The 18,453-nt window shown below is 36.7% G+C and overlaps 2 protein-coding genes across 3 annotated transcripts in view; one reads left to right on the forward strand and one right to left on the reverse strand.

Moving 5' to 3' along the window:
* Nucleotides 1-477: 477 nt before the first annotated feature.
* On the forward strand, nt 478-18,180 carry LOC148880095 (calcineurin B subunit-like protein). 2 transcript variants are annotated; one of them, XM_088961921.1, is made up of 14 exons: nt 478-1,466; nt 3,498-3,678; nt 3,838-3,897; nt 6,356-6,519; nt 6,607-6,670; nt 7,017-7,085; nt 9,719-9,814; nt 11,949-11,993; nt 12,917-12,987; nt 16,074-16,140; nt 16,318-16,368; nt 17,245-17,355; nt 17,437-17,484; nt 17,592-18,180. In XM_088961921.1, the coding sequence occupies exons 1-14, from the start codon at nt 1,000-1,002 to the stop codon at nt 17,757-17,759; spliced, it is 1,662 nt and encodes a 553-aa protein (XP_088818047.1). In that variant the 5' UTR covers nt 478-999; the 3' UTR covers nt 17,760-18,180. The 2 variants fall into 2 exon arrangements, with proteins under 2 accessions (XP_088818047.1, XP_088818048.1); XM_088961922.1 differs by having other exon boundaries at nt 17,734-18,180.
* LOC148880096 (uncharacterized) overlaps nt 18,065-18,453 on the reverse strand; it is a 30,098-nt gene continuing 29,709 nt past the window's right edge. The window contains exon 12 of the mRNA XM_088961920.1: nt 18,065-18,320. Within this exon, the coding sequence (XP_088818046.1) occupies nt 18,252-18,320 (69 nt within the window). The 3' untranslated portion in view covers nt 18,065-18,251. The remainder of the gene's footprint in view (nt 18,321-18,453) is intronic.

The raw sequence follows: 18,453 nt of genomic DNA on the forward strand, positions 1-18,453 counted from the left end.
CCACCTTCGTTCGCTTAAAAAAAGCCCGCCGGTGTAAGGCTTCCATTTGTTGAAAAGAGAAAACAAGAAGCCCTTATAAGAAGAAGAAGAAGAGGCCAATAAATGTACCGTCGGAGTTCTTCCCGTCGATTTGGGTCCCATTTTAACGTGCAAAGCCCATTAACGTTATGAATGTTGATCCTGGACATGTAGTTGATTATGGACTCTATAATATGAGAATTGTTTGGTAATTCTATTATTTTATCTATCCTATAAAGGGAATTGGGATCTATTCCTCACTGAACGCACCTCACAATCACATCTCACCCTGTATTGGAAACATGTTCCTGTAAATCTATACTATTTGTAAAAGATCAAATGTCCCTTCTTTTTTGGATGTTTTCTATCCCATACAATGGGTCACTTCAAAAACTGTTCAAAATTTATTCATAAATTATAAATAATTTTATCCAAGATACTAACACGTGCAAATGCACATAAATATTTATTTATTTATTAATAATAAATACAATAAATACAATTACGAAAAATGTTTTGATACATAATCAAGACATACTGTAAGGTCGGTGTGAGGCGCGATTTGTAAAGAGCAGATGCGTGGAGGAATTGGATGGAGTGGGCCCTACCTCCTTAACTACTCTACACGCAACCCAAAAAGAGAAAGGAACGGACGGTCATGGTATGGTCTGGTCCGATGTTTTTCTATAAAAGTAAGGAATTTCCCACGTGTATAAAATAATAATAATAATTATTATAAATGACAAATAAGTACTGCCCATAAATAAATAAATCCGATCCCAAACCTTAAAGTTAGCCGTATCCGCATTCTCTAGAATTTAATTCGTTCGCGAATCGCGATTGGCCGCCTCGTTATCTTCGGGGGCGGGCGGAAGGACGACGACGGAAGACAAGAAACTCTCTTTACTCATCTATTTATATTCATTTCTCGCACTCTCTCCTCCCTTCTCTCTCTCAACTCTCCCCCTCTTACTGTTGCTAATGGCGGAAGTTGGACTCAACTCTCCTCTTTTGCAACCCGAACACTTCAGAGACTCACCCCCCGAAGCCCAACTAATCCTTGACATCGAAGTCGATGGCTCTGGCAGCTGCGATTCGCTTTCCTCGGTTCATTACAATTATCCCGCTGTGGATACCTCCGAAGAACACAAGCCTTTCCATTTCATCGGTGCTGGCAGCTTTTCCGTTCCTCCCCAGTCCCCGGTTGATCCGTTTCGGAATTATACCCCCGATATTCAAGGTCTCTATGAATGGCTCAAAATTTTGGTGTGTATTCCCATTGCAATTGTTCGGCTTGTCTTGCTCGGTCTTTCTCTTGCGGTGGGTTACGTCGCCACCAGATTCGCTCTGCAGGGTTGGAAGGATAAGCAGAACCCGATGCCCAAATGGAGATGTAGGCTGATGTGGATCACCCGCCTCTGTTCTCGTTCTATTCTCTTCTCTTTCGGGTAAGTCGCTGCCCAGGGTTTATCCTTTCATTCCTATGGTCTTATTCTATCCGATCGTTGAGCTAATCATTCCTGTGGATAATAGCTCTAAATCATGCCAATTGCCAAGTGATAAAGTGGTTTCCGACAAGTATGATTTAGTGATCAGCTGTCCTTCCTGATTGTTCCTTTATTATAGGGTGTTTACGGTCCGGTTCGATGTAGTTTGGAGAAGATCTCCGACCAAACCATTAAATTACGTTTTGAGAAATTTCTAAATCGAAACAAATCGTTTTGGTATGGAAATTAAACTAAACCAAACTATAATAAAAACCGCTTTATTACGGTTTAGTGCGGTTTTTAATATGATTTGGGGATTTTATGATTTTTTTTCAAATATCTCTCTTAAAAATTAAAATCTAAAACTTAAAACTTTTATTTATTATTTTATTATAAAATAAAAAATTCATTATATATTTATATTTTTAGAAATTCCATTTAAATATATTATATATCATATATTCATATTATATTATATATAAAATTTCGATATGCAGTTTATGGTTTGGTTCAGTTTATAAAATTTAATAAACCAAACCAAAACCGCCAACTGCAATTTAAAAACCGTAAATTTGGTTTGATTACATTCGGTTTTGTGGTTTGAACCGTATTATAAACACCCCTAGTTCCTTATACATATTTTGGAGGTCTTTTATTAGTGGACATATCTTCAGTGTTTAAATTTCTCTAACGTACTCCTTTCTTCTTCGGAAGTTCCTAAAATTTGCTGAGGGAACTGTCAACGAAAGGGTTTTCAGGGTTTTTTGCGGAGAGCTTAACATTTGTGCGAGCTGCTAAGAAACTTAGGCCAAAAAAAGGCATATCAGATTGGGAATTGTTTTTAAATGCACCACTTATTTTATTCTCCTTTTTATTAATCTGGGGAGGAAAAATCAATCATGAATCACTCTATCCAGGCAATGTCATAGAGGCACGTTTTTCTTTTTTCGCTTCATGGGCTACACAACAGGGTAGCCCATCCCCTTTCCCTTAAGCCCCCGAACCCCTGGTGGCAGCGGGATTTGATCCCAGGTCTCTACTCCGACGAGTGAACCTAAATCACCATCAGTTGGCATCTAAGAGGCACGTTGAATACGTAAATGTTTTGGATATTTAGATTTTAACCACCTCATACCCATTATATAGGAGAAATAGACCTGGGTGGACCATTGAGGACCTCTCTTTCTCTCTGTAACTTGTAATAATAAATATATTAGGGACTTCCAACCTGGAGACCAAGGATTAAACCCCCCTCCCCCCTTGTATATTTCAATACAATGTTTTAAAAATTGATCCAGAGAACCATTCTAGTCACCAGTTTCTGAGTTGATGGTTTGATCATCTGGTTCAAATGAAAATAGACAAAAATCGTTGAATGGATTGATGATTTGACTGCCTGGCTCAATAGATCGTTGACCAATTCAATATTTTTGACTGGAGACCGGATTTAAGGTAAAATAGAACTGATTGCCTGAACGATTCTTGGTGTGACCATCCGGGTCAACAATAGTTCAAAACATTGTTTCAATATGTTCGTGTCAAATTTTCTTTATATTATATATTCTGCGTTTTCTTTATCGTATTTTTCCTTTTTTTTTTCTTTTACCTTAATGTGTCACAAATTAAATTTGGGACCGGTGAATTGTCAATCACTCATACATGTATTATCTCAAAGCTAATTGATGTTGTGATCCCCATTTCTTTTATTATCAGTTTCTTTGGTATGGGGGTCCATGTTCACCTTTTATTTTTCTTGGTTTGCAGTATATGGCTCTGTAGTATCTAACACAAATTCTCACCTTCAGAAAACCTCAAATAGTTAAGATTAAGGCTCTATTGATTTGAGTAAAACCTTCCTATGAATAAATAGTTTCACATAATTTTAAGGAGGTTTCATTCTTTTACTTCTCCTCTTCCCCCTGTCCCCTAATGATGCAATTCCATTCGGGTTCAAAACTAATGCATCGTTTTTTTTTTTTTTTTTGGTTTCAGCTATCATTGGATAAAGCGCATAGGAAAACCTGTTCCAAGAGAATCTGCTCCTATTGTTGTATCTAATCATATAACATTCATTGAACCCATTTTCTTTTTTTATGAATTATTTCCAACAATTGTTGCTTCTGAATCCCACGATGCCATACCTTTCGTTGGAACAATTATTAGAGCAATGCAGGTAATTTTATGCCTCTGGTCCCCCAAGTATGTTGTTTATCAGAGTTTCTGCCAATGGTCACTGGTATTTATGTAGGACACATGTACTTTATGTATTTTATTGCTCTGTGATGTGATTAAGGCCCGAATTATGTTTTTTCTCTTTGTATTATGTTCTTAGGTTATTTATGTCAATAGATTCTCAGCACCATCAAGAAAGCATGCTGTTCATGAAATAAAGGTAAACGGGCTCTACGTCTTAAATGAACTGTTTACCTTACTATGGTTTCTTCTTTCTTGTCTTTCCCCAGTCAATTGTTTGATATAGTTCAAGAAAGATATGCTAAATTTATCATGTTACATATAATTTCCTGACGTTAATTAACTATTTTCCATGCTTTTACTTACAAGATTCTTTGGCCAATTTCAAAAATTCCAAGAGGTCAATGGGCTTGGTCAAATCATCATGCATTACTGGCAAATGGTAGTCATATTACCAACTCTCTAGCCCGTCTTTTCTGTTTACTACCAAAATTACGTAAAGTTCTAATCACTGAACAACATTGGACAAGGCTTCCTGAATTCTTTTCCAAGCTTATGCTTATTTTTGGACTTGAAGTAAACCTTAGTCATCTTACTAGGCTCTTATCCACTGCCTACATTCCTTTCCTGTTCTTTGTTGGGCATTCCCAAGACAGGTCAAGCCACTTTTGATGCTTTGAACTTTTTGTTTTTCTCTCTTGAGAAAGGGTACTGATTTGTCTTACTCCCCAGCCCTCCCCCAGCAGTCCTTCAAGGAATTTATGCTTGCAAAATTATTCCTTGAGCAAATTAGTAAAAGAGTGGCATTGGTTTCGCTTTTGTTGGTTTGTGTTCTAGGACTTTTTCTATACAGTGTTAGTTTTCATTTATTTCACAATTTCCCCAAGACATAGGGGAAATTTCTCATTTCCCCAAGAAGTGAAACAAGAATCTCCTGAAACAAAATTTTCCAAATATATCTTGATGTCAGCCCAATATTTTATGATTTTCAATATATCAGCATGCTTTTCAATTTATTTTGTGCAAATATTCCAAATTTCAACAAATCTTGGCAGAGGGTGGGCCTTTGTTCAATGGTTGGGTTGCTCCATTGTTACCTAGGTGATCAGGGTTCAAATCTTGGAAACAGTCTCTCTGTATGTGCAGGGGTAAGTCTGCGTACACAATGCCAGACAAAACCCACATCTATATGTAAACATAGACATATTGATCTAAAGATTCTAATGATTAAATATGATTGCAATCTAAAGAATCCAATTAGGGAAATTGTACTGGCAGCTAAAGCATGTATCTTTTGCTCTTTTGCAATTGGTTGCTTTTTATTTTTGTTCTTGTTTGTGAGAGATTTAGCACCATAGGTCCATAACCATAATTGAACATATTTAATTCTTCCATCAACCTTTTCATTGATAAGGTCTAAGATATTGATCCTTTTCTACAAATTCGTGTTATCAACTCTAGTATGTGGATCTTGAAATTTTTTATCAACCATTTGCGTCAACTGCCCTAAAATATTTTTCACTTTCTACCACCATCCCAATACTTAAAATCCTCGTCTTCTATTCATTTCTGCAACCTAAAACTCTTAGAGCATGTGGCAATGACAAATTACTTATCCCTGCAACCTATAAAAGCCCTGAGATCTTATTAACCACCTATTAGCTCCATCTGTAGTAGGACATCCTACCCTGTCTCATGAGCAGGGCTTCACATCTTGTTTTATACATTTAATGGTTGGTAGAATCTTGTAACTTAATAAAAAAAGTTTCACCTTTGTATTTTTTACTTAATATTTATTTCTCTAAGGAATGGGCTATTAGTAAATACTAAATAGTAGCATCCTTTTTATCAAAGAGGGTCTCAATTAAGCTGGTTCAAGGTTGAGCACTGCTCAAGAAAAGGTACCTAGGGTATCAGGGACTGGCTAAAGACAAATAATTACAACATTAGAATTTCTCAAACAACTCTTATACTCTCAAGTTTTTTCTCTGTGGGACTTCTTGACTTTTTTGGCTTTAAATTGGATATGAGAAATTAATGATTTCAGGGAGACTTCTCCTAAAATTCAATACATCATAGGTCATTTTTTAAGCAACCATAATTTATTGAAGTTTTGGCACTGTATGCCATTTCTATCCACCTATTTGTGATTAGTCTAGCCATGGTACTTTTTGGACTCTAATGACAGTTCATTTTATCTTATTATATCTAGACTCTAATAACAGTTTTATCTTGTTTAAGATAACTGTCCTATAGGTTGATGGGGTAAGCATAATTTGTAAATATATTGCAGTTTAGCACCATTCAATGTTTAAAATAAGGAAATTGTAGTTTATCTATTTTTGAAGAGTATAGACACGTATAAGAACTGATTAAAGTCTCGGTTATGATTTCTTATATAAATCTTGTCTTTTGTTCTTATCTTCAATGAAATTACATTACATTGTTTTTTTTCTCCTGTGATAGCAGACCATGCTTATTATTGCATAATCTTGAGGGTCAACATCTACGGAAAACTCTTTAAACTTGCATAACAGGCTTTGAATATGTTGCCGTGTTTTATGTTTAAATTTATAGAATTAGGGTCAAATATGTAATTTTATATCAATTTATAAGCTATTTGATACAGAAATGTGCTTTTAAGGATCTGAATACAGAGAAAGGCTTCCTGCAATAATTTTCCTCGAGTTTTGTTGTTTCCTGAGGGTACCACAACTAATGGGAGGGTCCTTATATCATTCCAACTTGGTGCGTTTATTCCTGGTTTACCAATTCAGCCAGTGGTTGTTCGCTATCCCCATGTACATTTTGACCAATCTTGGTAGGACTTTTTGTGCATGTGGAATTTCCTGTGTCTGAAGTGATATCTTGTTAGTGGCTGCTTCATTTGACACTGAATTTTGTTTAGGGGACATATTTCTTTGCCAAAGCTCATGTTCAGAATGTTCACTCAATTTCACAATTTTATGGAGGTAAACACTCTTATCCTATACATGTTTATTTTCCTTATATATTTATCATTTTTTGCTTTAGCTGTTAATCTTTTGTAGAAATTGTCTATTGAATCTTCTTTATGTTATTCCACTAGAAAAAATTGAAGCTAACTAATACTCTATGCCAAGATCATTCCTTCTTGCTTCCTACATCATTATAACTCACTGTTTATGTATCCCTTCCAAGTGGACTTGTACATTCTTTTAGTTCATCTTGATTTCTTTTCTCTTTCATAAATTTTGTGGAGCCACTGCGGATCCATTGTAGTGGCTTCTGATATTATTGTGGAGTTCTTAATTGAGGATTCTTGTCTGAATTTTACAGGTAGAGTACCTTCCTATTGTCACCCCACTTGAAAGACAAAAAGAAAGCCCTGTTCATTTTGCTGAGAGGGTGAGCACATATTAATGATCTCACTTTTTGAACATGTTTTTATCTTTGGAGATATTTCTAAAGCACACAAGAGAGAACCTTCTCAAATGAATAAGTAATTCCATTTGAAGATTGGGTAATATAGAAAAGCTCACCAGGTTCTCATCATCATGCCCTATCAACATTTATTTTCAGCATACCTGTTGGACCAAATCTTTAATGATGATTCTACTTTGTAACATGATTGTATCAATACACGATCTAGCAGAGCTGTTTTGAGAAATACGTGAGGAGAAGTCTCTCTGAACCAGTAATGATTACTTAACTCAATCATAGTCCCAACCATTTGGACTGGTTTCACAAATCTTGTCCTGCCCTCATGCTTTATCAAGAGCCATTTGCCAAGTCTTAAGTCCTTGATCATTTCTTACCACTCCATTTCATGTTTCCTTTGGTCATCCCTATGTTCTTTTACTTGCACCAAGTTACTCACTATTGCAGTCATTGGTTGGTTATGCACATGAAAAAATCATTTAAGTTGATTTTCTCCCATCTTATTGCAAATTGGATTGGAGCTACTCCCAACTTCACAAATCCTCTCCAATATACTCATTTCTAATATGTCCTTTCTAGTTGCACATCTCAAATGCCCTTCTAAAAAGTTTGCTGTTGCACTTAGACTACAACTCCCACAAGAGTAGGGAGAAGACCAATCAAAAACTGCAATGAATTTCTTTAGACACATTTACAAGCTGATTAAAAAAGGACCATGCCAAAGTTGGTTTTTATAGTGAGGTGACCAGTGTTTTAAAAGGCATGGGAGGCGTACGCCTAGAGGTACGCCTCCAGGTGAGGTGCTCCCAAAACGCCCTGAGGCGTATGCCAGAGGCGCTAACACCTCTGAGGCGTACGCCTCATGCGTTTTTTTCATGAGGCGTGCTAGAGGTGTACACCTCATGCGCTTCATGCAAATCTTATATAAATAGACAGAAAAAAAAAAAGAAAAAAGGAAAAAAAAAGGAAAGGAAAGGAAAATAAATGGAAGGGAAAGAAAAAGAAAGAGAAGAAAAAAAGAGAAAAGGAAAGAAAAGAAAAGAAAAGGAAAGGGAGTAAAAGATTTTTATTCTTCTTAATATAAAAGATTTTTATTAAAAATAAAGAAAAATTGAGATCCCCCCTTCCTCTTCATTCTCCTCCTAACCCCCCTCCTCTTAAGGAGGCTTACGCCTCCTTGTGTTTGGGAGGATTACGCCCCTTGCGTTCTGAACTATGCCTCATGCCTCTAGGTAGTGGAACGCCTTGCATCACGCCTCCGCATTTTAAAACATTGGTGGTGACTGGTAAGCATTATGAAGTTGGAAAATATTTCCATACCTTTCGGTGAGATCCTCACTGCTCTACAGATGAATTATACCCACAATTTCCCCACTGAGCATGATTTTAAATTTTGGTGAAATTTCAAGAAAATTTGATTTTGGATATGTTAAAATAAAGTATGAAAAACTTTGCATGAATTTGTTTTGGCCAAAATGTCAGAATCCTTTTTGAAATTTAGGGTTTTGTAACAAAATAAAAATAAATAACATAAATATAGAAAGTAGCATAGAATATTAAGATTATTAATTAAACAAGGAAATTTCATGAAAAAACCTCTTAGAGTTCTGAAATTTGAAAACTTTTGTTTCAAATCTTGGGTCCAAGATGGTTGAATTTCTAAATGTAAGGCTTCTCTTCCTGGTAACCTTTGCATTCTGACAACATAGCCATACCAATATGTTCTATGGAGAGATTTGACCAGAATATTTCCTCATATAGTTACCATATGAAGCAACGGCTTCCTTTGGATTAAGTTTCTGTGACAACCAATGAAAATAAGTTTTGTTCCTTCCTTTCCTCAGATTCCATGCCTGGCCATTTCCCCTTCCAGTAGATATTTAGGAACTGTCCAGGCAGCAGCTTTTCAATAAATTTATCCATCCCATATCTCTATACTTGTGCTTGTTTTTATTAGTTTTATTTATATAACATAATAAAAGGAAAACAAGTAAGGGCAAAGTGAAAATTATATGGTCTTTTTTCCTTGTATGTGTTAGGGCAGGGGAGGTACTGTACCTAGTGTTTGTGCAACTGCACTGATTTGGAGCTATTTTCTAAGAATAGAATAAAGTGCGTTGCTAAGATGGACATTTACCATAAATGAACTGAAGAAGAAGTCTCAACCATCTATACTTTTATTAGTTTAAACTTTCCTATTTCATTTTTTATGACTGTTGATACATTCTCCTTTTACTTTATATTTCTGGAACTTGCTTCATTCTAGGTAACACAAATGTAGTCCAAATATATTACTATGATGATTGGTGAACTTCTAGGTTTAATGTGAAGTGGATATACATGACCATGCTATTCTACAGGTCCAAGATCTCTGTTTGTTAATATGGGCTAAGTAAATTATTCAAGGATTACAAATGCATGGCCAAAAGCTCTTGATTAGCAGTATCTTCAGTATTAAATTCTCAATTACCTTTTAGAAAGCATCATACTTTCTATTTTCTAGTGCTGCCTCTTGAGATGTGTTTTCTAAAATTGCCCATTTAGATTATGGGGTAATAAATATCTAACTATCAGTTCCTTGTTGATGAAATGCTTTGCAGACTAGCTATGCTATTGCAAGTGCACTCAATGTTGTCCAAACATCTCATTCCTATGGCGACTTAATGCTTCTGGCTCAAGCAGCCAAATCACAAAAAGTAAGAAATGCTCCCTTTACATGCTTTATTGCTAAGATGGCCTTTTTTCTTTCTTTGTCTGTTTCTAACCCTTAATAGGCAGGGTACTTTAGTTCCTGCAATCAAATTCTGGTCCTTAAATCTTGAAATGATTTTACAAATTTTAAAGAACAATGCACCTGTTGGAATGATGAAGTTAACCTTGTTATTTAGAGGGATAATATCATATCCAATTTTGTTGGTGAATTTTTTTAATCAGTAACAGCCACAATTTTATTGACTGATGAAAACATGAGTTACAATATCAAAATGTGTCATGCACCACACTTTGATAGGCTAGCCCCAGCCACCTACTCCCTATAACATCTTTTACATTTTTCTTTCACAGCCAATCTTCTTGGACAACAATCGCCTGATACAATTAAGTTGTATTGGCCTCTTGTCCCTCTAATACATCAGCTAACCCATTGGCTGATCTCTGGACACAAGTTGTCCTTGTCTGTCTAGCCAGGCACTGCACCTCTCTCGTGATATGCCTATATTTCCAAGATCCTTCCATATTGTTCTTAATCCAACCCATTATTACTTTGGAGTCTCCATCCATCACTTGACTCCTATAGTTGAGAGATTAACCATTCTTATTCCTTGTAAGACTGCTAACACCTCCGTCCTTGTCAAATCTCCATTTCTAATGGGTTCTGATGATTCACAATCTGGTCGCTCCCTGCTAGAAGGCAGCTCGGATGTCAGACTGGCTACATGGCCGGGTCAAACTTCAAGGCAAGAAGATCAGAGTATTCCATGGTGTTTTACCCAGTGTGGGCACTCCAATGCTTAAGTTAGCAAAGGAGATTTAGAGAGAGCTGATAGTTTGTAAGTATGAGAATACCAGAGCTAAATCGCACGTACCTTGTGAGGCTAGAGGTGAAGCCTTTATATAGGCAAGCTGCCGTGGGCCTCATGATGCGTGTCCGAGATCACCGGCCCGCCAAACCCGGAGTTAGCTTCGCACCCGAAGATGGACTTCGAGTAAGCTGATAAGGCTTATGCAGGTCCGTCCGAATTGGGCGGAGTGAAGATAAGGTCCGTTGACGTGCGCCGTGATCCTGAGGAGATCGGAGATAGTTGGCTTGCTTCTAGAAAGAGGCTACGTGGCACCTCGGAAGGTCGGTGGATGTAGTGAGCTGCTTGGGACTCGGTCTTAGTTGAGTGACCTGAGGTGCTCGAGGTGACTAGGACTGCTGAGGTGTCCGAGATTGTTGAAGTGTCATCATATCACTCAGTTGCTCCACGTGTCATCTCATCATTGGACGGACCAAATTATCCCTCATCAGGTTCCAAGTAAAAAGTGAGTTTTAAATCATATTTCTGAAAATTCCCTAATTCCTACTTTATTGATGCTTTTGTTCTTACTATTTAATCTTGACATCCATGATTGTATTTCAAAGCTTGTTCTACTTCTTTTTTCATGAACTGTTATATCAATGCATGGACAAAGGATTTTAAAGTACCAGAAGGTATTTAAGTGGAAAATCAAAGTTTTAACTGTTTGGCAGCCCCTGATTTCCTTTCCAGATTTGAGCTGGCATTAGTAGCCTAATTTGTAATTAGGCTGTCTTCAATTGAGTGAGTCATCCCTCACTGACTTGATCTGAATGACTGAAGCATTGTAGTTGTTCTTATACCCCATGTTTTTCTTTTCATTTTGATTTCTATCATTTCTCTAACTGCTTTATGATATTGGATGGCCTTCCTTCTGGGTCTTGAAAGAGCAGGCACTTGGGAGTCCATGCATCTAGGATTTACTTTGTATTGAATAGTTGTCTTTATAGGAATTTGTTTTGTAATTTCTGCATGGGAACATGTCCATAGAAATTATAGAAATTCAATCATTTCAGAGGATCTGCAACCAATATGTGTCCGAGTTTCTACTCATGTCTTCAGTAGAAACAATTACATTAGTGTCATGTCTTTCAATCTTAAATTATTCCTACACTGTGGTCCCATTCTTGTGCCCTATATCTATTAGTAAGCATAACATCCAGTGTGTTCCATGTGCTTACTCACATTACTGTTAAATTAAAATTTTAATAAGAAACTTTTGTTGTTGTTGTTGTTATTTATTATTTAGCATTTGTTTATTATTATGTGGCAGGAAAAGGCCTCAAGTTATATGGTGGAAATGGCTAGGGTGGAAAAGGTGAGTTTTTTTTTTTTTTTTTTTTTGTTGAAATATCTCAACATCCAAAAACTTCCCTTCAGTTGTACTTTAAGATGTTAGAGCTAGATTTTCATCCAGGAATGTGCATGTAGGAGGCCATTGCTTGGTGCTATGGCAAAATGTTGGATTCACAAGCAATGAGAACACAGGTTCAAGTCTGAGAATGGACACCTTGTGCTAAAAATGCCTGAAGTTAAGTCTCTGTTCAGTCCACCTCTCCCAAGCTATGTTACCTAGATACAGTGAGGACACAGCTGGACATGGTGTCAGATACAGAATTTACACTAGTAATTAAAGTATCTGATACAATATGGATAACCAGGTATCCAGGTATCACTATCATAGCTCCCAAGACCATGGATAACCAGGAACAATATCAACTAACGTCCTTTATCTATGTTATGTAGTAGAAATTATTAGGTTTGAATTGCAAGCCCTTCATCAAAGGGTATAGACAACTGAAACAATTTTCTCTTCATTGATGAATAAAACTATTACCTATATCATGAATATAACTGGAGAGTGTGCTCAAATATAATCTACAAATGTAAAAGGGAATGGGCTTACCAGTCGAGTTGCTTAGAGAAGATCCTGCATGACTGAGGATTTTTCCATGTGGAAAATGAGTTTGGTCCATTGTGACTCCCTGTTTTCGTCCCACCATCCATGTGACAAAGTTTGGCCTGAAAGACTTGGCCACGTGTTTAAAATAAGCCTTTTACAAGTCATCAATTAAAAAAATTAAAATTTTCAAACAGTTAATATTAGTTACAAAAACCACCAATTCTGCTTTTTTTTCTAGGTAGTGTTACTTATTAATATTATGCTTGATTATTTATTTATTATACTTTGCTGCAATAAGGAGAAAAACTGAATTTGGATTATTCTATTTCATTCTACAGTTGTTCAACTTAAGCACCTTGGAAGTTCTGGAATTTCTAGAGAAATTTCTTGCTATGAACCCAGATCCTAGGTAACATCTAACTGACATCCTGCTCTTGTTTCTTTTAGATAAAATCGTATCACATTGATGCTCAATGTGTATTAAACATCTTATTGAATGCTGAAATGATTTTCCTTTTTTTCTTACTTTTTATAGTTGTCATCATTTATCATCTAGACCATCAAGGAAGTGAGGAACCATAGAGCATATTTCTTCCCTAAATGTTGGCAAAGGGTGGAACATAGACTTCCCTTGCACTGAAATGAAACATGGCTGCACAGCTTGAACCAAGCATAAAGTCTTTTCTAATGCTATAGTTAAATTTGTTTTTTTTTTTATCAGCAGAGGAATTTTATTTAAATTAAGAGAACAAGTTACAGTATTACAGTAAAAACAGAAACACAGTCATTGCAACTTGCAAAACAGTATTACAACAAAGCCCAAAGAAACTGCTGCCTGTAAACTCCCTGTTTGGCTAATGAATTGGCCATCCCATTTGCAGTCATTCTGATCCATGTGAAAGAAGTATTAAGTTCCCTTTCTAGGCTTTCAATCTCCCTTAGGGAATGTCTGTAAATCCAAGGAGCATTACCCCAAGTGTTAGTCCATGATATCACCAGTTTTGAGTCCCCTTCAACCTCCAAGTTTTTTAAATCTGCTTGTTTGGCAAGTTTTAGCTCCTGAAGCAGTGCTAATAGTTCAACCTTTATTAAGTTACCTACCCCTAAAGGTCCTGAATACATTGCCAAAACGTTGCTTGAGTCTCTAAATACACCACCAAAGCTTGCCAATCCCAGGTTTCCTATAGAGCTCCCATCAAAACTCAGCTTTATTTTGTTAGTAGTTTGGGGCTTCCTTTCCATCACCTCTCTTTCTTTGTTCTTAGAGGAGTATGCTACTTCTTTCCACACCCTTATTATATTAGCTTGATTTTGTTAGGAGCCAAGTATTTTTTACCCAGCATGCAACTTTTATCTTTATGGTTTCCACAAATACTTCCTTTGACCTCTACTTCTCATTGAAGATTCTTGCATTCCTTTCCTCCCATAAGTCCACACCACAGTGGAAATATTACATACAACCTAAATCTGATGAGATTAATAAAGATTGGATATAGAACTTGATGTATTCACATATTAAGCATTCTTCTCTTTTGTACTCTTGCACACTCCTGGGTAAGGTGTATATGTATGTGATGTAATGTAATATCAGTATGAAACTAAAACTGCAAGGCTTCTCCATCGAAACATGAAACAAGATTTCAAATTATGTTTCTGCATTGAATAACTCACAGGGTTTAAACTGTTGCCAAGTTGGGCGCAATGTGGCCCTTCTGTTCCCAATGGTTAGTTGTTTTAGTCCAAGTCAAAATTCCATATAGAGGAGAAGCAACATAATTAAATTCGTACAGATTTGATCAGTTCTTGTTCAACAAGCTGTACAAAAAAGTAAGTGTTTTGTTAAAGGAAATCACTCATTTTTGGGGACACAACCACTAATTGTGATCCGGGGCTCTTGTAACTTACAAGATTGCATTTATTAAGATGAGCAGGACTGATCATTGGATGTGTCCCTGTCCAACTTACTTGAGGGAGGGCCTAAACGAAAAATCAGCATAATCGGATGTTTTAAACAATCTGGTTCTCACCTCACTAGAATTCAAACAGAACTCTTGGCCCATATATGATATACAAGAATTTAAGCTGATGTTTTGCACAGTTAATCTTCATGGTGGGACATATGGTGCCAGTAGGCTATCTGGTGAACTCTCTAGCTGTTCGTAGTGGAGACCTGGGATCTAATCTTGCCATCAGGTTTAGGGGTTCTCAGGTTTGGGGAAGGGTTTACCCCACCTGTGTAGCTCATTTACACACACCCCAAAAAAAAACCTTAAAAGTGGGGTATTGATGCTGGGGCCAGGCCATCCTAATGCAAGACAGGTTGCAAGTTATGGGGCCTAAGCCATCTTGTAGTTTCCTTGTCTTTCAACATGTTACTTTGCTCCTTGACCTACCACCTGATTGGTTGTTTAAGATAAATGATGATTAACTACAGATGCAGAATTCATACCCATTAATTTTTAACTCTTTACTAATAAAGAAAAAAGTAAGTTTTTACAAGTTTTACATGTAGAAGTAAGAGTGAACACCTATACAACAACTCATGTCGTCTCCCCCAAGTGTGACTACGCAAAAATACAAAAAATTGTAACTGAGCCCATATGTATGTCATCTTCAATAATGTATAGAGCATTCCAAAATTGCTACGAAAAGAAGCTCCATCTATGTCTGCAAAATCTATCAACATGTGACTGCAAAAATATAAAAGATGTAACCAAGCCATGTGCTGTATTAAAATGTCTAAAGAGCTCCAAAGTTGCTACCAAAAGAAGCACTATGTCTGTAGAGTCTATCAACACCATGAGCGGAGACAGGATTCTTATAAAATCTGGGGTGGGGAGGAACTCTACTAGGATGCAGGCCACCTTATATCACCCCCAATGTATATATAAAGGTGTTGGCTCCAGCACCTGGCAATACCCCAGTTCGAAATTAGAGATCCATGTGCAAGCATAATCTTCTAGGAGACTTGAACTTTCCATCAAATACACTTCTATTTCCTCCAAATCCCCCCGATAAATAAAATTTTTCTGCTCCCATTAGAGGAAGGCCAAAGAGAGAATATCTCATGGGGAAGAGATGGGCTAAAAACACATCTAGGGAATAAGTGAAGAAATGAGTGCGCTCATACTAAACCACCTGGCAGTGGATGAACAAGTGACTCATTGATTCATTGCTCAATTAGTCTAAATATTTGATGGTTGCGAGTTATCTTCTTTTGTTTAAGAATGAGATTCCATTCTTAAGCTGAATTTGAGGAGTTCTCTTTCATTCTTTAAGAATATTCAGGTGTCATTTACTTCTAAAATAGGGTATGGGGTCTAGGCAACTTATGAATTTGTATTTATGATACAGTATGTGTTGTTCTGTATATTTGTTTTACTAGTAGCCAGATGCTAGTGTTTTTTATAGGTATACACTTCTCATTTTTCTTTTGGCCATTAAAGTTAATAGGAAAGCAAAATTCATCATATTCTCATTATTTTGTATTCACAGTGGACGTGCCAAATTCCACGACTTTTTGAGGGTTTTGAAGTTAAAAGCAAGTCCTCTTTCTGAGAAGGTTAGTTACCAGGATGGTCTTTAACCTTTTTTATTTATTCTAAGTTCTCAGAACTTGGTAATTGATTTTTCCACCTTTTTCTCCTTTTTGGAAGCTTTAAACTATTATGCTATGAAATCTCTCCTGAACTGCATCATTGGTAAGGTTTATCATTTATTTTCTGTTTTGGCCATTCAGATCTTTAAGTTCATAGATGTGGAGAAGTGTGGATCAGTTACATTTCGACAGGTAATTGGTTGTTGTATTCTGTCTGTGCTAATTACTCTTATATGCTAAAAGGCACAAAAGATGCATAATGGATATCCTCTCATTTGGCAGTGCAGAGCTTGCCATTATCTTTAGAACTGATAAACACAGCTGATGGATGATGTTCCTCCGTTGATATTTTTGCACCTTCCATGATTGATAACAAATTATGTGCCAATAGATCTTACATCGCTAATAGAAACAAATTAAGTACAAAGTAGGATTTTGAACGAGGAACAAATACAAAATTCTCAACTAATAGCAAGCCAATGAAAAAGTATGATGTCAGAGGGCCAAAAATCACGAAGTATCAAAAACTGATTTCGTGCTTTTCATGTTTTTTCTATTTTTACTGTGTTTTTTACAGGTAAAAAGCATGTCAAACAAGCGCATTCATGTACTTCTCGTACTTTCATACTTTCAAAAGTATAAAAAAATACTTTGAAAAGCAACCAAACAAGGTCTTATTTTACCATAGAATCAGCAATGCTATTTGCAGATCTAGGTACCCATTTGAACAAGTAGTTCAAGCCAGATGCCAAGATCTTTACTTCTCGCATTGAGTGTCTTAATACCCAAGAGCCTTCCATTGAGGAGCAAACCAATATAAGTCCACCTAGCAGTCACCTTCACCACCAAGTTTTAGTAGTTAGATGACTTGGCCAGTTTAACTAATTGAAGAAGAGCATTCCCTCCCTACCTCCTTATCCAGTGTTGTTTTGGTCAATGACTCAAGTTACATGTTTGCTAATGCGATTTGCAGTCATCGTTGTTTTATCTTGGTCATCATCATCATCGTTATGTTTTATTGTTATTGTTGTTGCTTGGCATGCCAAAACTGGATTGCGGAACCTGCAGTTCTTTTTTGGATCAGCTCATATCCTGAAGCAGCCATTTTTCTCGCGAGTATGTGAATTAGCCTTCACAGAATGTGATGCATTGAGAAGTGGTTACATCTTGAAACAACAGGTATTGTGGTTATATCTCCTTTCCTTGGGTATTTTCCCATTCGTTTTAACACCTTTCGTGTTCTTGTTGAACTTGTAACAGCTGGGAGACTTTCTTAAACCAGCGATATCGGATGCGTCCGAAGATGAGGTAAGCAAACAAGTAACCCGGATCGGCTGACCACAATACATTGCTGGCCACATTCATCCAGCCACACAACAGGAATATCATAAGAGATGTTACTTCCCAATGTGCAGCTAGGTGAACACGCCAGCGAAATGTTGTGTCTCAGAACCGAACTCGCAAACAAGTGCCTGCTATTGGGAATTTTCTTTTCAGCATGCAATGTTCACCATTTTAGAAACGAGACGGCTTACAGCCTGCATATTTGGCTAATAGGTGAATCAACTTTTCAAGTTATTTGATTCAGACGACGATGGAAGGGTCAGCAAGGATGATTTCATGGCCTCCCTTAGAAAGAATCCTTTGCTACTAGCACTTTTCATGACACAACGGAGGCATGCGATGGCAAGGTAGAACCGTAGAGGTTACTTGATTGACAGCTTTATTCGACCAAGGATCAGTTGGATAAGATTACTGTATTTTTTCTAATTTTTTATGTGCTTGTGATTTTTTCTTCTTTTTTCTTTTCGTGGTGGGGGTAGTACTGTGTCATATATGGTGTTAGAATTGGCTCCATAGAATTTTTTTCTACTATGGGAGCTTCTTAAATATCTAACCCTGTAAAAAACTTCATTACGGAGTTTGATTGAACATTTATGTATTTTCTATTTACAGTAAAAAAGAAAAAAAAAAAAAAACTGATGGAAAAATGAGAAAAAGAAAGGTGCTAGTACAAATGGGGATCAGAACAGATTACAACATTTACAGTACAAGTGCGACGTTGCCCGCTCGTTTCACATCACAACACATTTATCTTTTGACTTTGATTCCTGCTTAGATATGCTGCCAGTTTCCCTTGGCGTCTGCAAACAAGGGAAATAAATTCAATCAAGGTAGAAAATAATTTGTAATAAAATTATAATGCAAGATGGGCACATTAGCGTTTAAGTCTGAACAAGAGAAGTGCGAAAAGCAGTTTCATCCAAAAGTAGAATG

Source organism: Nelumbo lutea, chromosome 1, assembly GCF_056320005.1.
Source record: "Nelumbo lutea isolate HS-2025 chromosome 1, American lotus-T2T, whole genome shotgun sequence".
Taxonomy (NCBI): domain Eukaryota; kingdom Viridiplantae; phylum Streptophyta; class Magnoliopsida; order Proteales; family Nelumbonaceae; genus Nelumbo; species Nelumbo lutea.

Coding starts and splice junctions, on each gene's coding strand:
- LOC148880095 (XM_088961921.1), top strand. CDS start 1,000: ATGGCGGAAGTTGGACTCAACTCTCCTCTTTTGCAACCCGAACACTTC. Junction 7,086..9,718: donor CTGTTCATTTTGCTGAGAGG/GTGAGCACATAT, acceptor AATGCTTTGCAG/ACTAGCTATGCTATTGCAAG. Junction 17,485..17,591: donor CGGATGCGTCCGAAGATGAG/GTAAGCAAACAA, acceptor CCCAATGTGCAG/CTAGGTGAACACGCCAGCGA.